Source organism: Chelmon rostratus, chromosome 15 (genome assembly GCF_017976325.1).
Source record: "Chelmon rostratus isolate fCheRos1 chromosome 15, fCheRos1.pri, whole genome shotgun sequence".
Lineage (NCBI taxonomy): Eukaryota > Metazoa > Chordata > Actinopteri > Chaetodontiformes > Chaetodontidae > Chelmon > Chelmon rostratus.
Genome location: NC_055672.1, coordinates 21,669,630 through 21,691,005, shown reverse-complemented (window position 1 = coordinate 21,691,005; position 21,376 = coordinate 21,669,630). Strand labels below are relative to the sequence as shown.

At 41.9% G+C, this 21,376-nt stretch overlaps 3 protein-coding genes across 3 annotated transcripts; 1 reads left to right on the top strand and 2 right to left on the bottom strand.

The window, feature by feature from the left end:
* Positions 1 to 10: 10 nt before the first annotated feature.
* On the bottom strand, positions 11 to 10,882 carry LOC121618551 (protein only RNase P catalytic subunit). The gene is made up of 10 exons (XM_041954053.1): positions 10,081 to 10,882; positions 9,704 to 9,842; positions 9,202 to 9,436; positions 8,788 to 9,092; positions 8,357 to 8,404; positions 8,080 to 8,212; positions 2,688 to 2,798; positions 621 to 769; positions 288 to 486; positions 11 to 195 (listed from the first exon to the last, which is right to left on the bottom strand). The coding sequence occupies exons 1-10, from the start codon at positions 10,499 to 10,501 to the stop codon at positions 52 to 54; spliced, it is 1,884 nt and encodes a 627-aa protein (XP_041809987.1). The 5' UTR covers positions 10,502 to 10,882; the 3' UTR covers positions 11 to 51.
* A 332-nt stretch (positions 10,883 to 11,214) lies between these two features.
* On the top strand, positions 11,215 to 17,348 carry ppp2r3c (protein phosphatase 2, regulatory subunit B'', gamma). Its single transcript, XM_041954072.1, has 13 exons — positions 11,215 to 11,391; positions 11,519 to 11,643; positions 11,998 to 12,102; positions 12,209 to 12,321; positions 13,263 to 13,360; positions 13,511 to 13,581; positions 13,700 to 13,832; positions 13,956 to 14,011; positions 14,388 to 14,463; positions 14,694 to 14,830; positions 15,404 to 15,541; positions 15,943 to 16,002; positions 16,263 to 17,348. Exons 1-13 carry the CDS (start codon positions 11,325 to 11,327, stop codon positions 16,455 to 16,457), a joined length of 1,374 nt encoding a protein of 457 aa, XP_041810006.1. The 5' UTR covers positions 11,215 to 11,324; the 3' UTR covers positions 16,458 to 17,348.
* A 318-nt stretch (positions 17,349 to 17,666) lies between these two features.
* On the bottom strand, positions 17,667 to 21,357 carry fam177a1 (family with sequence similarity 177 member A1). Its single transcript, XM_041954074.1, has 5 exons — positions 21,246 to 21,357; positions 20,565 to 20,744; positions 20,262 to 20,328; positions 19,898 to 19,995; positions 17,667 to 19,734 (listed from the first exon to the last, which is right to left on the bottom strand). The coding sequence occupies exons 1-5, from the start codon at positions 21,312 to 21,314 to the stop codon at positions 19,519 to 19,521; spliced, it is 630 nt and encodes a 209-aa protein (XP_041810008.1). The 5' UTR covers positions 21,315 to 21,357; the 3' UTR covers positions 17,667 to 19,518.
* Between the last annotated feature and the right edge of the window lie 19 nt (positions 21,358 to 21,376).

Genomic DNA, 21,376 nt, shown 5'->3' with positions numbered 1-21,376 from the left:
TGTGGTAAATGTTTTATTTACAAATCCACAGTCATGATCAAAGCATATGAATTATGAGCATGTGTGTTTCTGCTTCTTGGTAAGGCAGAGCCAACGTTGTGGTACTTCATAGCTGCTCCTGTCCTCTGTGTCATCGTAGGGAAGGTGCCACGAGTCGGCTGAAGTCTGGACAATGGTGTCATAGCTGGAAATAGTCTAAACACACACACAGACACATTCACATTAAGATAATTGGTATGCTTCTTTCTTCATCACTCTCCCCACACACCCTTCCGCCTCTTCCTCACCTGAAATCGGACCCTCGTGTGTGCTGACACATCTCCATCTACCACCAGCTGGTGGCCTCTCTGCCATTTGAAGAAGAGCTGTCTGGTGGCTGCGTCTGGCAGGCAGGCCTTGTGGTCCCTCATCAGGTCCTTACTCGCAAACTGACAGTGGTTCCCAGAATGCAGTGTGGCATACAGCAAGAAGGGGTCATCCTCTGAACTGACAGACATATAGACCAAAAAGTGTGAGGTAAGCTCATTACAAATAAATAAATTACAAAATGTCTGCAAAATCATTTTATGTTTTCTCTGGAGTATATTCCATAAGATTCTACTTTATTATCAGGCGCTCACATGTTTTCAGTGAAGAAGCAATGAGCTTTCTGCTGGATAAGGTCCATGTCGTATTTAGTCCAGGACGTGGAGGACTTCAGCATGTGTTTCCTCCCCAACACCAGAATAGTCAGGCCCCGCCGTTTAAGCTCCAACACCACAGCCAACAACTGAAACACACACAGACGCACATACCTCAACACTTTAAATACTAATGAATATCTAATGACACAAATGTCTGTCTGGGTGCCAGCTCCATTAAGATCCATAACCACACCTAATGATGCATGTAGCAGCTCCTACATGACTAATATAAGATTTAAGACAAGTTTTAACATATTTTGCATCTAATCCAACACTGACTGGTAGAATGGGTGTGTGTGTGTGTGTGTGTGTGTGGTAGATTGTATAACATGTCATTGCTTGTTAAGAAGATAAACAGCAGAGATATGCATTGGAAATGGAGTAAGTTTTGTTAGTTGTGCAACAAAAACATGCAAGAACATATTGTGGCAGTGATCCAGTCATACAGTATGTAAATGACATGCCTTTGTAAGCACACACACCACAACTCATGTTTTGTGGATGTGTTTTTTTATAAGCCAAAAGGACAGGAAGCGTTTATTTCTGAATGGACCCTTAGATATGGCTGAAACCACCTCGGGTGACTAATTGCTGTGCCTCTCTCATTAATGTGAAGGATAACGCGACAAAGGACTTCTGTCAACCTTCTTACTGCCACAGTTAAACCTCCCACTCTTTACTTTTGTAGCACTGAACAAAGAGTTCTGTTAAACAGATCTACGATGAAACCTGGGGAACTGACTAACACGATGTGTACTGCCTCATGAAGCTGACTCAGAGAATGCCAAGAGTGTGCAAAGCTGTCATCAAAGCAAAAGGCATAGCTCAAATAGCACAAATAGCAAATTTGTGGCATAGCTCTATGAGTGCCGATGTCAGTTGTTCTGTCCACCACTTAGGTCCACTGAAAAATCTTACTGGACTGCATGAATGCATGAATGAAATTTTGTCCCAACACGTGGTTCCCAGAGTAGAAAGCCCAATGACTTTGGTGATCACTGGGCTTTTCTTCTAATGCCATCATAGGGTTAACATTTGTGGTTTTAAAGGGACAGTTTGGGGTTTTTTTGTATGAGGTACTTACCCAAAAGCCTCAGAATTATTGTAATTACTTTTCATCTGGTGCCATCATCATGTCAACATTTCAGGTTGTACTTCCACTTGCTTATATGCTGTATGAGCAAATACTAATAACTACTGACATTCCAGTCAGCCTCAGCTGGACTTGGTGTTAAGCGCTAGTTAGTGAATGTTAGCATGCTAACAAGCCAAAGTAAGTTGGTGAACATGGTCAATTTTGGCACATTTTATTGTGTATGCATAATTACCTGTTAAACATCAGCTTGTTGGCGTTGTCACTGTGTTAGCATGGTGACATTAGCATTTAGCCCAAAGCACCACTGTGCTTAGTACAGCCTGACAGTGTCGATAGCCTGGCTGTAAATTTAGCATGTATTTTCATAATTCATATATAGCTGTGTCGCTGACCTCCGATTTCATTCGTACAGGCATTTGAATGAAGGTTCTGTCAGTGGGCCTGATGTAAATTTCTACCACTTTTGCATTAATTTTAATAATTGATTTGGCTTTCCCCTGAAGTACATGACTAGATAGGCAAATAGGTTTTTCTGTTGTACTTGCCTTTGTCTTGTAGCCACGTTAAATCTCACACACACACACACACACACACACACACACACACACACACACACACACACACACACACACACACACACACACACACACACAGACGTGGGCAGACAAGCGTTATTAAAATCATAAAGTCACAGTGCAACTGGCAGAAAAGCCCCTGCGTTGGACAGACATACATGTAGGAAGAAACCACTGAAATCTAGACTCTAAAACTGTGTGTGTGCATGTGCAGTGATGACTCTGAATAAGCACGGTTGGGCTAGTGGATCCTGTAAAATGCTTAGCTCAACTCTTTTCATCTCTTTTATTATATCACATTTTGCGTGCATGTACATCTGTGTTTTTTCTCACCGTCTCTGACAGCTTCTTTTTGTTCCTGCTGATATTTGCTATGTTCAGTCCATCTATGACCACATCAAAAGGTGGCTTAGTCTTCACAAACTTCTTGAACCTCTTCAACTCCTGAACAGACAAAAGACAGAGAGATAGATGGACAGACATTATCAGAGAGAGTGATACATTGAGAAAAAATAGGTCAGTGATATAAAGAAATGATAAAGATATTGTGCTGTACAAAAGCACTTGAGTTTACACTAACCACAGAGACCATTAGAGAGTATTTTATAGTAGTGTGTAGATGTTAATAGATGTAGATGTGAATAAGTCATAAATTTGACCTGCTGGTGGCCCTTGGGGGATCTGGATCAGGATTTATCCTCTGGGGAATTTCCAAAATGTCCAAATGTCATTTCAATCCATCGAACAGGTGTTGAGATATTTCAGTCAGGTCCAATGTGGTGCACTAATGGATCGTCATTACAGTCCCCAGAGCCATGCTGCTAGAGCATAGCCAAAAATCATGATAGAAAGAGCAGAACGTGGCCACAAAATGTTGCAGTTGCAGGGAGAAGAATGTGTTCTTTTCCCTTTTCTGTATCAGAAGTATTTTAGCATATTACAAGCCACAAGCAAAAGTCCAATAAATTCACAAATAAGCAAGGAAAGTGCTCACAAAATGTCCTCGAACGTTTTTCTTTTCATTGAATAAATATCAGCAGGTCTCTACACATGGACATTTCTGAGTCTGTCTTCCTCAGCATGTGTGTTCTCCGCGTCTTCTTCTACTCAGTTTACTCAGCTAATGACTACAGAGTCAAAATCAGACATGGCTGACGTCAAAACACAATTGGAAACAGTGGCAGACGTGCTCATTTTCAGGAAAGGTGGCAGCCTTAAGAGCTCACAGTTTGACTGGCTGATGTACTGGATGTCTCACTAAACATGTGCAGGACTGAAAATGTACAGAAAAGGTCTGCAGAACTCTCTAATAACAACATCAGGGGCTTGTTCCTTATTGTGGTCGAGGAGCGTAACTGAACACCTGTGAGTCGACTGGCCTCATGGTCGGCTGGCTGTCCCACTGACTGATCACAGGCCTGCCAGTAATAAATCTACCTGGCCTTTCCTTCTCGTTACTGAGATGGCAGAGTGCCAGCTGGCAGCTCAACTGTCATTAGAGTTATGATAAAGTTTAATGGTTTAAAAAATGCACACACTGTAGACCTGGGTAATGAGGGGGAACAACCTTTTTGTTCAATCTTTAGATTAGACTCAGACTAAAATGACAAAATGTAAAGTGGGCTACTGTCAGCTGTATCACAGCTGTACTGCGTGTACTACATTTGGTCCCACTTCATTTTCACAGACCAATACTCATACTTACTTCCTCCCAATCATAAACCTCACCAGTTTTCTTTTGCACCACAGGGAATGAGGCGGGCTTCATCACTCTAGTCAACGTGTAAAATACAGCATTACGGCTTTGTGCCACAGCAGGAAAGTAGTGCTGAAGCTTAGAATAGGCCTCCAGCACGTGAGCATTGTTAGTACTTTCACTTTTAGATCGCAGCAGTATGGAAATAGGTTGCTGTGAATTCCCCTGGACTTGAAACTTGACAGTGTGCACACTGTAAGAAATGCACGCAATAAAAATGTGAGTGTAAAAATGCAAAAAAGGCTGTAACATTTCTCCACTGGTGGATCTGTGCTCTAGATTAAACGCCTGCCAAGCCCTGTTGATGTTCCAGCATCTATTTTGATCCCTTTAATTCACCAAACTCTCTCTCTCTGTCTCACACACACACACACACGTACAGTATGGAACAATAACTAATAGTTTCATAATGTGAGCTGGTTTTGTTTGAGGTGGGGGATGTGTGTTTTAGGTGAGGCTGCAAAAGGAATTAGAGAAGAAGACTGATGGATGATGGAGAGATGGAAGTATGGAGATGAAGATGAATGTTTAGTTATTGTGGAGAAAGCCTGAAAAAAAAAAAAAAAAGTAAAAAGTAAAAACAGCAAAGAAAAAAAAGGGAGAATGAGAGCAGGAGACAGAGGAAGAGAGAGACGGAGAGAAAGTCCAGTATAATTATCCGGGGACTTTCCAGAGCTGATATGTGAAACCAGCTCATTGTGCTGCTGTGGATAATGCGACTGCTTAAAACACACACACACACGCACGTACGCACGTACGCACGCACACACATGCTCGCACCTGCATACATAAGCTCACAATACTGCTCATGCACCATTATTATGCAGCGTATGATAGTATTCTGTACACATACCAGACGGCATTACCAATGATGCATTAAATCAAAAGGCAAAAAAAAAACCCATAACTAACTGTAAATACATCTATCAGTCTGAATTCAAACACTTTAGTCGGAACTTACTGTTTACCTTTTGATTTGGGTATTCGTTTAAAATTGTATTATAGCATAACATCTACTTATATTAAGTTACATTGAGTTATGATGAAGCTATAATTATCCACACCAATGTTCAGCAGCATGTTTATGTAACCGCATAATTGTTTAATGTGGACATAATGCAACTGATTTCAAAGTGCAATTGTGAAGAAAAAAAATCTCTGTGCACATCCTGTCTACTGTACACTGCATTGACTTACAATATATTAAAGATGTTTATTCATATATTCTAATACATGTCACATATCTGTGTTCTCCATACAGAATAAGTTAGACTTTTGGGCCGATAAATGATCGCTAATAGCAGCAGCAGCAGATCACAATACAACTACTTTTTGAGACAACCTTGTATGTAAGCATTTTAAATTATTTCATTTCCTGTGATTGTCATTTTCGGGACGGGGCAACATTTGCATCGTGGCGAGCTGACGCGAGTTTACATAAAAAACCAGAAGACTGTGCTGTAGTTTATACATGTTAAAATGCTAAAAATAGACCGCACTTCTGTTCTTGGTGTCTGAGGCTTGTGACTGTGCTGAAATATGTTCTATTGGCCCAAAACACGAAGCGCCTCTTGGCAGAACAGCATATGCTGGTGGGTTATTTAGCCCGAACAGCGTGGACACAAAAACACAAAGACAGTTGTACAGGAGTACAATGTAATGCGCTGCAGCGGAACAGCTCGACATGAATGCAAGAATGTTCTATTTTTGTTTCTGAAATAGGTGTGAACAGAAATAAATGCGTCAGTGAGGAGTTAAACACATAGTTTCACAGAGGTGGTATATAATGACTGCTGTTTGTTTGCATGAAATTGCCCAGGGGTTTCTATTTCTCTCGTCTCTCAGTCTAGAATAAAAATGTATGACTTGCTGTCTGTCTGCTTTATGCGTTTCAACATCTATCTACTGTATATATCTAACTGTGCTTCAGCACATACGAACAAACACAGCTTTACTACCCTTTTCCATCTGTCTCTGTCCCAGCCTGCATCTGCTGCTTCACTGATTGTTGTCTGAAGCACTCCGTTTGCCCTTAAAATGAATTGCCTTCTATTGGGAATTAATCAAATCGAGTTAAACAGCGTGTCTGTCTGCCTTCCTCGGTCTGGCGGGAGGTAGCTGCGGTCCAGATTCTCATGGTGCTCCACATGCTGGAAATCCCCTCAATTTAACTAACAGTTGCACCAACAAACTCCCCCTGACTACCGAAAAACACAAAGGACCACATGCAAACGTTCTCTCTTTTCATAAATGAAATATGACATATTATTAACAACATGTTACAGATGTTGCCAAGTTTCTTTTTGGATCTACCGCACTTGAATAACCTTGTTTTTAAGTTTATTGTCTTTGGCTTCATATAAAAAAAAAAACACAGCCAGTACATTCCAGCCCAATGAAAAGCTTATGCCCTGGCTCTGTCTCCACATAGACAGTGCACATATGCATGCAAGATACAGTGAAGACTGTTTCTCTTGGTTTTAAAAGGAGCATACAATGTGAAAATACAGTCTTCATTTCGCTCTGAACTGTGCAAGCATGTGTGTGCTCCCCTGCTTGCTAGTATCCAGGTCCTAATTGTGGACTGAAGCTGTCTATCACACAGGTGGAGTGAGTCCTATCGCTTTGGAAGCATTTAAACCCTCAGCTGAATGGGGTCTAAGCCGGCAGTGAGCTCGGGCCCAGAGAAGTCTGCAGTGTTGATATAAGGCCTTTGCTTTGCTTGGTTGAGGAGGCTCAACTTGCATTTGTGGATGCAGCAACTGTGTTTACCGATAATGGGTTTCCAAAGTATACCTGAGCCTTTGTGGTAACATTCTTAATACAACCGTGCCAGTTTTTAATGCAGTGCTGGCCGAGGGGTCGAGGTCACAGGCGTTCAGTTCTGGTTTTTGGCCTTGCCCCTTATGTGTAGTCCCTTTCCTCATGTCTGCAAAATGTATGGAATCTTCCTTCGATGAACTTATCCTAATGTAAAGGAATGGTTTGTCATTTGGTGTCATTCTTACAGATTAAACAAACGAGACGTAACAAATTAATTAATGAGTTTAAGGCAAAGCCATGTCCCCCTATTTCCAGCCTTTTTGTGAAGCTAAGCTAAGCAGTGCTAGCTTATTATTTAACAGACAGATATGAGAGTGGTATCAATCTTTTCATTTAACTCTTGGCAGGAAAGTGAATAAGCATACAGTATGTCCCAAAATGTTCCTTTAATCTCTGTTTTATGTTTCTAAGCCTGCTGTGAATAAAAAGAAGAAGAGTTATGCTCGCGATTATGAAGAGTGAAAACTATAGCTAGACAGCAAGTGTCTGAATGGCTTGATCTGCACTAGAGACTAGCCTAGCCTCAAAAAAAGAAAGAAACAGACAGACAGAAAAAAAGATGACTGGGCAGTATCATCCTCTCTGTCTTGGACTAATCACTAATAAACATCAAAGTCACACCAGTCCTGAGGGAAATTAATGAACCAAGTCTTTGCCACGTCACTATGTCTGACATTAAAACTTCCTTTTTGTTGCATCAAAAGGAGATCTGTCCAGATGGTGAAAGCACTTATCAGAGTTTACCAAGATGCTGCAACTAACCTCACTCGCCTTGTGTTGCATGTGTACCAATAGCGCCATCTAGCAGGAGGGAAGACACAGAGCTACAAAGCTGGTGTACCATGCAGCATGCTGCTGATGGACAAGCCTCAACACAGAAGTACGATGTTTGGTTTTTTTTTTTACACATTAGAACAAGATGGAATTGTTCTATAAGATAAATCACTTTCCTTTAGAAAAAAGTGAAAAGTGTCATCATTCAGTGCAATTTAGAATATCATAAACTGCATACAATGTGATTAAATTAAAAATAAAAAGGAATAAATAAAAATACTACGTCTTTGGGTCCTCGTAGAGATGTATTTAAGTGGTTGCTCCATGTGTGTGTGCGTGTGCACGTGCGTGTGTGTGTTTGTGCATGCGTACCTGCGGTGTGGTCTTTTTAAAAACATCTTGTCCCTCAATGATGTCAGTCATCACTCTCTCTTTCAGTTGTTGGTACTCCTCAGCAGTCAGCTGAATGGACTCTAACTCAGACCCGCAACACCTACACACACCCCTAAACACACACACACACACACACACATACATAAATGACAAATTCACACTTAGAGAACACACAGTTTTGCCCTTGCACAAATATGGATGAAATCATATAAACTGTCATGAAGACTCATGTTGAGGTAGGAGGTGGTGTAATTACTTTGGGGTGACGCTGGTAAAACATCCTGTCCAATTCTGTCCCGGGAGACTGAAAACAGGGAGGAAGAGACAGAGAGATCAGAGCATTGAGAGCGAAGAGTGATGAGGTGAGTGATGTGGATTAAAACAGAAGGGACTGAGCTCAGTCATTCAAGTCAAGTTCATACAGAGTACTGAGGAGAGAAAATTACTTTGGGTATGAATGTTGGTTTGCAATTTTATCTTGTTTTTTTTCAGTGTAAAGGGAGGAAAGAAAGGAGAAAAATCACTTCAAATGTACTCAGAAACTGTATCTAAACACAACTCGTCAAGGCAGAGTCCAGCAACAATGTTACAGCTTATTGATCATATTATGGTTTTAAAGGCAGCACTTTTTAGCCCACAATTAGCAGACTGAACGAAAGACTTTGCCACTTTATCACTCTCCTGTACCTCTCGAACCAGGTCTTGATGCTGCTGACGAGGCTGAGTTGAGGGTAGATCTGGTTGTTCCTCATATAGAGCAGAATCTCCAGCAGCTTCTCCTCGTGCTCCGACTCAGATATGACCTCTGCCTCCTTTCCTTGGTCTTCCTCAGTTTTCCTCACTCCCTTAAACAGAGCGTCCCAGGTCTCCTGGCGTGGACTCAGTCTTTGTCCAATTATTTCACCATAAAGAGCCCAGGCAGTGGTCTTGTCACCATGTAACATCGCTGCTGCGATGACATCCCCATAGTTTCGTGATGACGGGGTAATGCACTGTCAGGATGCCAGTAAAACCAGGTGATGAGAGAGTGGAGATGTCATGTCCTCCATCTTTAAAATTAGTTAAATACATTGTCTAAGTTGCCATCAAAACACTGTTAACCTTCTTAAGCTCATGCAGGATGCTGAGAGCCTCCCTCCACCTCGCCGTCCGGCTGAAGGACTTGATGAAGAGGCTGGAGGCTCCTGTTTCCAGAGAAGAGAAACTGCCCCTCATTATGTCATAGACATCAAACACCTCAGCGTCGTGGCCGCCGCTCACACACACCATCAGGTACCGCAATAACAACTCATAAGACAGCGTCCCTGTTTCCATGGCTACAAAAGTCAGCAGGGACCTGTGGCAGAAAGGTGCAGTACATGTTTGTAACATACACATGCTAAATTGCTTGACCTTTACAGTGCACATAACCTTGCTCATATTTTTGGTTTGGTTATTTCAAATGAATGTAAAATGTTAGTGCTTGAGATTTAACCCAGCTGGACAAAAAAAAAGAGAGGCATGAAATGAACAGACATAATGTCAAACTTCCTGTCTACTGCAATGACAATTTGGCCGCGACAAAATGTTCTCAAAATCAGAGACACACTCGTCTTTCTCTTACTTGGCGATATCCAGCTCTGCCCCAGTGTTGTACAGCACCAACATCATCTGCAGGTCAAAGCGTTGCTGATTTCCCAGAGACTCCTTCAGCTCCCTCCACTCGGCAACGGACAGCGGCCGGTCAGGAGGCGGCAGCTTCTCTGTAAAAACATCCACGCATCAGTGACGGGAACGGAAACAATCATTCCCAAACATCATGCATCACAACAACAGAACTTCATCGGAGAGTCCATCAAAAATATGTTATTTGTGCACATTAACTTTAACTGCCTTGTTCCTGCATACAATTTGTTTTAGGAAATGCTGTATTTTGCACCAAAAAGGTCCGACTGCAAGAGAAAAAGGATGCCAGTTAAAGTAGACTCCAGTGTGTCCCACCTGCTCCTTCAGCATCCCTCGCTTTGGGCAGCTTGCCTAGCTGCTCCTCATCCTGAAAGACTGCTTTCCTCCTCTGTAGCTCTGTCGCCTGCCTCTTTGCCGTCCCAGCAGCAAACACAGATCTGGGGAAGGAAGGCCTCTGCCGAACAGTGGAGTTCACAGCATTGCCCAACGAGTCCTCCTCCCTACGCCTGATGGTGGGGTTTCTTACCCCTCCCTGTCTATTGTTGCCTCTGTCTGCCTGTCTGCCCCCTGGGTAGGAGTTAGAGTCTGTGGTGCACAGAAAGCGTGCTGAGAGAGGCAGTTGCGATGATTTGCACAGGGAAGTCTTCAGCGTGAGGAAAGCTGAACTTCCTTGGTGAAAGAAAGGCTTTAAGGTTTTCTGGCATGTTCTGACATTTAATAGCAAGGTGGAGCCCATGTTAGGATGCTTAACCTCAGGGCTTGTGAGAATTTAAGGTAGATTATTTAGTATTAAACTCCACAATCACTTATAAATCAGCTAAAACCCTTACATTACAAGCTTTGCAAACACTTCTCTCCCAAACCATCTGACTACAAAACCAAGACATGATGTTAGTTACTTAAATCAATGATCCTGTAAATGACAGTAGCCAGATAGCATGCCTGTTTCCAAATGCCAGTAGTTGCTTAAAGATAGTATTACTCTCTCGTGGGCTCTGCAGACTAGTATAAACATTTAAATACGACTCACTTCGCCTCGATATCCACATTTATTCAACTAACACAGCCTCTTTCGCTCTACAAGTTCATTGACAAACACAACTCCAACGCATGTCCCGAGTCGCGCACCTTGACATCATCAACGCTCGACAGCTCCGTTTCTGAGCTGCGTCAAGTTTTGAAAGGTAACCAGAGGAAGGCCGGAATAAGCAATTTGATAATGAAGGTTGAAATGAAGTCTAATCAGTTTTTTTGGTTTTTAAACTGACTATGAAACTTCCTTTGATGATTGAATTGATGGCTTTACAATGCTAATTTGACTAATTTTACTATAAAATATTTACTTTGCTACTACATTGTTTTGCCTTTGAAGGATTTGCCTTTTCCGATGTGTTTTTATTTTGAAATACAAAAAACTTGAACCGGAAGTAAGATCCTTCTCCATTCTGACGTTGATGTTGTCCCATTTTGGGGTAGCTTGGCTGCTTTTGTGGATTTTACACTGACTGTTTTTGACTTTCGGTATAGAAGGGTTATACTGGATTCATTTCGGAGCTGGTATGGCTAAAGAACAACAGCCTCACTGGTCGGATATTTTGAAAAGGAGGTTGGCAAACTCCAAAAAAGGTGAGACAAAATGTAAACACATACTGGCTAAAGCTAGCTACTTCGGATTGATAGCCATAGCCGGCATAAGTCGTTTGAAAACTGTTAGCTTAGTCAACATTAACGTGTTGTCACTGTTGTCGTGCAGATGAGAGAAGCGACGAGGAAATGAAAGCAGAAGAAACTGAACTGTTCACCAAATATTACACAGAGTGGAAGGGGGGAGGCGACCGAGACCAGTCCTACAAGAACATCCCACGATTTTACTACAGGGTATCGATTAAATACACGACTCATGTGAACCCAAAGGAAACTGTTGTCATTCATGTCATTTTAATTGTGTTATGGTACAAGACAGTGGACGAAACCGCCGTCACTGTATCCCCCTAACTACATTTGCCAAATACTGTAAATGTTCATTTGAAGGAACATATTACATTTCGAGGATATGTAAGTTAAAAGATGGCAGTGATGATGAAGATTATGATGTGATATTATTATGTTGATCATGTTATTGCTGTAGTCGACAGCAGAGTATGAGGTGCCAGGATACAGGCTTGCAGTTTAGTGATGAAGATGTGCGGAGTTGAACGTAACTCAGGTGTTGATGATGATGCTGTTCTGCAGCTCCCAGCAGAGGATGAAGTGTTGCTTCAGAAGCTGAGAGAGGAGTCCAGAGCCGTCTTCCTCCAGAGGAAGAGCAGAGAACTGCTGGATAATGAGGAACTGCAGGTAAAGCACACACACATAGACACAACATAATGACGTCAGAACTGAAGGTGTGATATTTAGTGTCTGTTTACTTGATTGTCTTTTTCTTTTTTTTATCTTGCTGTAGAATCTGTGGTTTCTGCTCGATAAGCACCAGGTCCCTCCTGTGAGTGGGGAGGAGGCCATGATCAGCTATGAAGCCTACCTGCAGGTGGGGGAGAAGGCCGGGCCCAAGTGCAAGTAAGTAACAGGAAGTAGAGGTTTACTGGCAGCAGCACAGTTTGGGTAAAATCCCCTGTGTCAGACTAGTTTAATTGCGCAGTTTTTTCTTGTTTGTGCCATGGATTCATGCTAGATCAAAGGTTGCTTCTGGAAAATCCCTTCGTCAGCTTGACTTTATATCTACCTGGCGTCAGTGTGTCTTAGCTCAGTGGTCCCCAACCTTTTCTGTACCATGGCCCAGTTTAATGTCTGACAATATTTTCACGGCCCAGTCTAAGGGTGTAGCAGATAAAAACAAAATAAAATGATAAGATCGGCATTAGAAACTGTGGTATTTTCTCTTTAATAATAATAATAACAATAATAATGAACGTAAATCCACTTTTTAATCATGTCAAGAGGACCTGGCTGCAGACTGGCACTGTCAGGCACCACCTGTTTTTCAAATTATGTGAAAAAACAAAATAATGGAAATTATTTTTTCTTTCTGTGCGGCCCAGTACCAAATGACCCACGGCCCACGGGTTGGGGATCAATGTCTTAGCTGATGGAATTTGTAACTGTATGTAAAGCACAGAAACATCCTTATTGTATTGAAAATGTGGTCACTACCTCAGGAGGTTGTCAGAGATGCATTTGGCCACATTAAACAACCCAAACTACATTCTGTGCACTCTGTGGCCATGAAATCAAGCCTTTCAACCAGGAAGTGGGCACATATTAAGCAGGTGGTTAATATGTCAATTTGTGTCCACTGTCAGTTTTAAAGGGATTGAATATTTAAAATGAAGTAATGTTTTCATGATGGCAAAAGAAAGAGAGATCTGACTTTGACATGCATACTTTAAAAAGTCTTGAAAAATAAACTCCAGCTAAGAAATATTTTAGTAGCAGATGTAAAGTCAGGGAAATCTGATTTTCAGATCAAATAGAATAAAAATTTCTCTCTCCTCCCTCAGGAAATTCTTCACAGCCAGAGTTTACGCCAAGCTGCTGCACAGCGACCCTTACGGTCGGATCTCCATTATGCAGTTCTTTAACTACGTCATGAGGAAAGGTGTGGACCTTCATTTGGTTTTCTGGTTTACCTTATCCCTTTTTCCACATAGTGAAGTATCTCCCAGCCCTGTTTACTTACCTGGATTCATCTGCACTGGCAAATACCTTGTCACTGAATGTTGCTCATTTTTGTTCTGTCTATGTCCAGTGTGGCTGCATCAGACCCGGATAGGTCTGAGTCTGTATGATGTAGCAGGACAGGGCCACCTCAGAGAGTCGGTGAGCATTTCCATCAGTAACCACAAGTTTCAGTTTGAGTGATAGTCAGCATTTTTCAGCCGGGTTGGGAAATAATGGTTTGCAGTAGTGCTGAAATAACGCTTGTTATTCTGTGTAGGATCTGGAGAACTACATCCTGGAGCTGATCCCCACTCTGCCTCAGCTGGACGGGCTGGAGAAGTCCTTCTACTCTTTCTACGTCTGCACCGCTGTTCGCAAGTTCTTTTTCTTCCTCGACCCCCTCCGAACAGGTGAGACTGAACCCCACACACAGAGAAGCAATGTGTGCTTCAATAGACATAATATCTTTGGCTGTAATGTGTCTTTATAAGGATGCGTTTACTGAGGGTGTTTGTGTCTCTTTTGTTTTTCAGGAAAGATTAAAATCCAGGATATACTGGCCTGCAGCTTTCTGGACGACTTGCTGGAGGTTAAATTTTTTCATGACTCACATTTCTCATCCTTCTTAAGTCTACATCCATTGTTTTCTTTTCACAACCCTTCCACCTGTGTTAATTCATACTTTGCAATCGATTGTGTAGTCGTTTGTGTCGGTTTGTACACTACCAGCAGGCATGCAAAGGACCAAAGCTGTAGCTGTAATAGTCTCCCTGAGAGATGAGTCATTTTTTCGCTGTGTTATATGGATTAATGCTGTTTTTCTTTTTTCTTACCTTATGAAATGGTCCAACATTCATAGCCAAATTCACTGTGAAGCAATACTCCCACAAATGTCAAGACCAGCTGATGTCATTTCCTGTCTCTCCCCTCTTACGTCCTCTCTCCCTCTCCCTCTGCGCTCCCAGCTCAGAGATGAGGAGCTGTCTAAAGAGAGCCAGGAGTCCAACTGGTTCTCAGCCCCCTCGGCTCTCCGAGTCTACGGTGAGAAAACGTCTGTGTGTGAATGTCAGGTTTCCAGTCTCACATGTGATGTTCACGATGTTGAATGAGCCTATAGAATAATAATAGCCTGTTCAGGGCCTGGCAGTGCACAACATTTTCAGCACTGAATGATAAGATACTGTGGTTCTAATGTAATATACTAATATACATTATCTGTGCCAGCTAAAAGAAGTGATGTGAATCTGGGATTTTCTGTTATTTCTTTACAGGCCAATACCTCAACCTGGATAAGGACCACAACGGCATGTTGAGCAAAGAGGAGCTTTCACGCTACGGCACCGCTACGCTCACCTCAGTCTTCTTGGACAGAGTGTTTCAGGAGTGTCTCACCTATGATGGAGAAATGGTACAATCAGCAGTACGAGGAGGAGGCCTGTGGTAGATGTACAGACAGGTGGCAGATCAAAGAACAGCTCAGAGCTACTGGATGAACGTCGCTCTTCAGAAAGATGTTCCCTCATTTGGTGTTTTGATGGCGGTGGTGGAGAGTACTGTCTAACACGTCAGCCCAAAATCTCCCACAGGTGGTCGATCAGGTTGAGATCTGGTGACTATGAAGCTCACAGGATGTGATTCACATCGTTTACATACCTACCAAACCATTCGTGACCCCTCAGGTCCTGCAGTTGTTTATCTTGTCCTCTCATTTATTCAGGGCCTTCTTTTAGTGCCTCACCTGTCTGTATGTTAATGTTCAACTTCAAAGAAACTCATACGGTTAATCTTCAGCTGCTCATTGAGTGAACACAGCATGTCCTCTCTGGGCAGCTGACTCACACTTTTGGTGACACTTTTTAATGCTGAGAATTATAGGGTTTTCCTCTAAAGCTCTCCTCCGTGCTGTATTTTTGTCTTCTGTGTGCTGGGTCTAAATCAGATATTTACGAAACACAATTGTGTTTCTTTCTTTGTATTTCAGGACTACAAGACCTATCTAGACTTTGTACTGGCGTTGGAAAACAGGAAGGAGCCAGCAGCGCTACAGTACATATTTAAGCTTCTGGACATGGAGAATCAAGGATACCTCAACGTCTTCTCCCTCAACTATTTCTTTAGGGTATATCAGCTGCACACAAACACACTAATGGCGTCCAAAGAATACCTTGTTTGTGTCACGATGGTGATCATCCACTTGTCTGGAGGATCAGAAATTCAATATCACACGCAGTCGTGTGGTGTCCATCACTTTTGGGGACATGACATAGACTTACATTAATTTCCTGAACACTTACCTGAACCATGACCACTGCTTTCCTAACCCTAACCTTAACCCTTAAGTCTTCATCCTAAAATGTTAAGATTTACATTACAGGGACTTGCATTTTGTTCGCATAAGGAAGACAAGTCCCCACAATGTTGACTGTGTGAACACATTTATGTCCATTTATGTCAACATGAGTAATACATGTCCACCACAAACACAAATTCACACTCCCTGTGTTGTGCTTTGTTGTTCAGGCCATACAGGAGCAGATGAAACTCCACGGACAGGAGCCAGTCTCCTTCCAGGATGTCAAGGTATATTGTACACACACACACACACAGAATTCAGCCAGTTTCTTAAAGAATCCCTTCACACAACCTTGCAAAGATCATGTCTGTAATTTGGTGGGTGTTTTTAAGACAGTGAGACTACTTTCTGTTTATCTTGTCTCAGTCAGATTTACATTTATTTTGGTTGACAGAAGGCTCAGTTGAGCGGCACAGATTTTTGACCCTCTGTTAAAAGACAGTCTTTGTTTTGGGGGTTAAAGATTTTGGTCACTGTCTCTCCTCAGGATGAGATCTTTGACATGGTGAAGCCTAAAGATCCCTATAAGATCACTCTCCAGGACTTGGTAAACAGTTGCCAAGGTGATACCGTCACCAGCATCCTTATTGACCTCAACGGCTTCTGGACCTATGAGAACAGAGAAGTGCTGGTTGCCAACGACAACGACAGCAGCAACACAGCTGACCTCGACGACACCTGAAGATGGAGACACCGCTGTCGCCAGTTTCAGTCCCAGCCTGGAAGCCCAGTGTCAGCACTGAACTGAAGGGAGCTGGATGGAAGCAGGAAATCCACGGTGCTTTGTGTGAATATTGTTTTGTGCTCCTGCTTGTTGTTTCTTGTAAATACACACATTTTTGTCATTGACCTTGAGTACTTCCGTTTACTGCCTTCATTGTTTAATGGAAAGTCGTTTTATTTATACCCACTGAAATCAAACAGGTGTGAGAAAATCAAAAAGTTCAAATAGAAACACACTGTATAATAAACGACTGACTGAGTGGCTTTAATTGATACTTGTATATCAACAGTGAATCAGATAGTCTTGTGTTTCCCTCAGGAGTTGGTGGAGACCAAAAACAGAGCTAAAAAAAAAAGTAAATATTGGCGTTTTCCAAGTGGGCAAAAACTCCAAATTAACAATAATGTTGCTTTGTAACTGCTGGATGTGTTAATTTCATCTTCTTCCAAGATGTGTGGAGAATGGAAAAAGTCTGAAGAGGTCACTGTGTATTTAACTTCTTCAAATCTGTTATTGCAGGTTTGACTTTAGGAAATCTGACAGTTGTCCCTAGCAGAGGCGGGTACTAGTTAAGAAACTGCTAACTGTATTCGGCAGGCTTTTGGTCTCCTCAATTATGACATTAATTTTATTTGGGTCTCATAAAAGATTCTGGATTGCAAAAGTATGAAATTTAATTCTTGACTTTGGGATCAGTGTGTATGTAAAGACGACCAGCTCCTGCTAGATCTAATGGATCTTTCAAATTGTGTCATTCGTAAGTGAAAGTCTTTTTTTGTTGCATAATTTTAACTTTTGTCCCAAAATCGTATTTTCCTATTAGTGATAAAGAGATAATGTTCAAACATCGATTGTATGTAATGACAATTGTTTTTCTTAAATCCACTCTGAGCTGTAGATATGCAGAACATGCTCACACCTTTATTCCCTAAATTTGATGTTTTATCACATCACTCGGACACTGAAGGTAAATGGAAATCATGTTTTGAGATTTTGTGAAGCAAGTCAGAGCTGAAGACAGATGAGACAGGGAAATCCAAAAGTAATTTAGAAAACTGTAAGAAAACAAGGTCCATCTTCATCAGTTTTATTGGATAAGATGATTGGGATTGTTAAAAATCCTTCATGGTTGTATTGACAATTTAACTCCAATTCAAGAAACAGGTGAATGTTTAAAGGTTTTATTAACACAGAAAATATAAATATGCATACACAGATTCATTAAAACATTTTTAAAATAACCAAAACTTTTGCATATGTTGGCCCTTTTTGCACATAAAAAAAGCATGAATAATATCCTTCATCAACTCATGCAGTGAAAAAATATTTATCCACAAAGTATTATTAACATACCATACACTTTACAGTCCGATAATGTTGGCATTTCACTTTGTCCATTTTCAGAAGAGGTGTGTGTAGTTTCTCTGCATCTGATCTGCCACCACACCACACAACCATATCAGTGGATAAAAATAACAAATAAGAAGCTTATGACAGCTCAGTCTCCGCATTAGGCCTGCTGCACAGCCACACACTCATATGAAACCATTCCACAAGGACACTTAAAGAATGACCCTTCCACAGAAATGTTAATGTAGGAGCGCTGTTTGTGGCCAAACTTTCTCCTCAATGTACAGTAAATCAACAGTCGTCGATACATTTGAGTACAAGCAGACTTTCAAAGGTTTTGCACTACATTTATATTAAATCATCTAGAAAAATGAGCACTTTTGGCATTTCCAAGAGCAAACATTAGTACTACTTCGAGCTGTTTGTTTGCCAGCTGATTTAAGCATCATTCATGGCAGAAACATATTTTTTACATTGTGACAAGCAGAAAGCAAAGACAGTCGATCATTTCTCTGAGGCCAGTGTTGAAGTCAACAAACTGCTGCTTCTTGCCTGTCTCCAAATCTCAATGCTGTTAATGAACCTCCACCACAGTACCTGAGTGGTGCTGTGACACCTCTTAAGAAACAGTAGCAAACTTCACCTTAAAAGACAGTAAAGTGCACAGGAGGTTTTTCAAGTCTATCAATACACTACGCACATGGAGCCTGTGACTGACTCGAGTCTACTGCCCCATATCCTAGCAGGGACAGCTGGAGTCAGGCTCTGGTCAGATCTACTAGACAGTTTCACTTGTACTACAGAAGGGCCTCAAAGGGAAGTTAACAGGTGCTGCTAAAGGATATATTTTAAAACATCTGAGCAGGCAGATCTTATGCTCTGGAGGGAAACAAGATGTTAGGAGATTGTGGTCAAACTGGCGATTAATAAATGGAACCTATCAAATTAGCTGGGTAGGGATAGTGTAGCAATGACAGGATGAACTGGAGAGAACAACAAGTTCCCAGTAATCTACACCAGTTCTGGCTACTGATGTCATTACTACCTGTTTGTCTTTACAGCCTGGAAGTCAAAAACTATGCAGCTCTATCACAAAACAGACAAGACGCACAGGAAGAGACTGAGAGCAGACATGGCTTGAGAGTGCCGGTATCAGGTCACTCCATTACAAATCTGTCTTACTTTGCATATATACAGCAGCAGGATCAACAACTGAATGGCCGATGTGGCATGTGTCCTTCGATGCTGCTGTTTATCCCACAGATCACGTTCTGCCCTCGGCTCAGTTCAGGGTGGTCCGTATGTTTGTCATTACCGGAAAAACTGAGATTGACGTCTGTGTCCCAGTCCAGCATTTATTTCACTTTCTCTAACTCAATTTGAAGGGAGTTGACTGGATTCCCAGTTTGGTCAACAAATAATTAAATGCTATGTCTCAGTCTTGCATATGATTCATGCTATACGCAAATTTAAATACAGAAGAAAGGCCAGTGCAGCCTCTTCCACAGCCCTTTTAATTTCTCCCTGCACTGTGTACTAAGATCTCCTTTTATAAAATCAAATCATAGAAAAATAACTATATTATTAATCTATACAGCTAAGTAAACTAGTGTTTTGCCAACTGATTGAAATGTGTGAATGTTAGTGGTTTGCCTGCGAGTGTCAGTTTTCAGGAGGGGAGTGGAGAAGGGACTCTGTTGGTGTCCGGAGTGTTGAGAGGAGACTCAGGTTCGAGGTCAAAGCTGATATTTACAAAGGAAGCTCCGCGCGCTTCTGGCTGCTCCACAGTTGCAGGACGAGGATCATCCTGCTCAGCTCTCCGCTGCTCCACAAAGTGACGTTCCGCCATGTCAGCCAGACGGTTCTCCTCCTCTTCCTCTTCCTCCTGCAGGAGAACACAGCACGTGTCACACGCAATACTGTTTATTATTTACTGTTGCTCCTGCCTCTGCGTAAACAGCCTTGAAAGGTGTGGCTCTATTCCTATGTACACAAGAAATTGACATATGACACTCGAGGATGTGTGTGTGTGTGTTCATGTGTCCTACCTCTTTCTTCATACGGTAGTACTCATCGATGGCATACTGATATTTAGGAGTTGTGATGCCGAACAGAGAGGCCAGTCTCTCTCCCATGTAGTCACACACTACAGGAAACACACACACTCAATAAAGATAACGTCTTACAATTGACCCACTTATGAAGGCGACCAAAGGCAGTTTAAGAGTGAAGCAAGCTGTAAAATACATTCTGATGCATTTCTGTAAAGCCTCTCATTTGCACAGATGTTTAATATTCCAGCAACACCTCTCAAAACTCACATTTAAACATTTCCATGACCACTAAGAACCTAGTAAGACGTGACGGGTCCTTGTTAACATGAATGCTAACTCTGCCAGCAGACTACTGTACCTGAGATAGTGGAGGTGGCCATTCTCCACATGTGGAACCAGACATATGGACCCCAGGTCAGTTTGGACTGAAACACATGGGAAGAGAGCTATGATAACTAGACCACACAAATATGACCGAAGACTCCTTCTCAAGCACTGTTTAAAGACTTTAAAGGCTGTCTCTGTTTTGATTAACTTCAGAGATGGGGGCTGCGTCTCCCCACACAGGCCTGAGTGAAGGACTCCTCTGATGCAAACACTATCCACAGGATGTAAAATCCTGATGCCCTCGGTAAACTAAAACTTTTTGACATCAGCCTACCGAATCTACAGTAACGATATCTTTCTTCGCAGGCTGCTCCTCTTCCTCCTCTTCATCGGTGCTGTACTCCTCCATGGTCTCTCCACTGGCAAAGTAGATGGTCCTGCGGGGCACCTTCGCCTTTCTCCCCGCAGAGTTTCCCATCTCCACCGTCTCAAAGTCGGTCGCCCCTCCTGGACTCTGGCAATAATTCAAAATATTAAAGATGTGTAAATGATGCCATCGTCATTATTATTAGTAAGAGACCGCGTATTATTATTAACTTGTTTATCATCTGTAAATGCTAAAGTGCCGATAAGCAAATTGTGCTAACTAATGGAGGTTGACGTGCCCTCCCACACTCTTAGCAGCATGTTTGGTAGAGTAGAATCATACAAATGAAAAAAAAACACTACAAACTTAACTAACAAAGTTTTTAAACTAACGTTAAATGTTGTTAAATTATCAGTTTCGTTCTATAATGTGACGATAGCTACAATGGGTAGCACGTTTAAGACAAACGGTTCACGCAACCGATGCAAAGCACTGGTGTGTTTATTAGCTTACTTTAGCTACTTTTTGTTTGTTGACTGCTAGCTTCGTGGCTAAGGAAGTAACGTTAATTCACTATTAATCTAAAAAGTATTAGTTTCATCTGTCACAGTCACAAAAAATGGCGAGAGTTGTATCGCACGTACTGACCTTATCAGTTTCCATAGTTTGTCCCAGTGAAACGTTGACATTCGTCAAATACAACGACAAATCTGCCATCTCAGTCACTCCTTCCACCTCACTACGGTCCTGTTGTCTGTGCTCTGCTGGAACCACTTCCT

Bases quoted from the DNA above. Each gene is read 5' to 3' on its own strand.
- LOC121618551 (XM_041954053.1), bottom strand. From the start codon at position 10,501: ATGGGCTCCACCTTGCTATTAAATGTCAGAACATGCCAGAAAACCTTA. The intron at 9,437-9,703 runs GTAAGAGAAAGA...TTTCTGCCACAG, and splicing joins GCAGAGCTGGATATCGCCAA to GTCCCTGCTGACTTTTGTAG. The intron at 770-2,687 runs GTGAGAAAAAAC...TGTGTGTTTCAG, and splicing joins AAAAGAAGCTGTCAGAGACG to TTGTTGGCTGTGGTGTTGGA.
- fam177a1 (XM_041954074.1), bottom strand. From the start codon at position 21,314: ATGGCAGATTTGTCGTTGTATTTGACGAATGTCAACGTTTCACTGGGA. The intron at 20,329-20,564 runs GTAGGCTGATGT...CATGTGTTTCAG, and splicing joins ATATCGTTACTGTAGATTCG to TCCAAACTGACCTGGGGTCC. The intron at 19,735-19,897 runs GTAGGACACATG...GTTCTCCTGCAG, and splicing joins ACTACCGTATGAAGAAAGAG to GAGGAAGAGGAAGAGGAGGA.
- ppp2r3c (XM_041954072.1), top strand. From the start codon at position 11,325: ATGGCTAAAGAACAACAGCCTCACTGGTCGGATATTTTGAAAAGGAGG. The intron at 11,392-11,518 runs GTGAGACAAAAT...GTTGTCGTGCAG, and splicing joins GTTGGCAAACTCCAAAAAAG to ATGAGAGAAGCGACGAGGAA. The intron at 12,322-13,262 runs GTAAGTAACAGG...CTCCTCCCTCAG, and splicing joins AAGGCCGGGCCCAAGTGCAA to GAAATTCTTCACAGCCAGAG.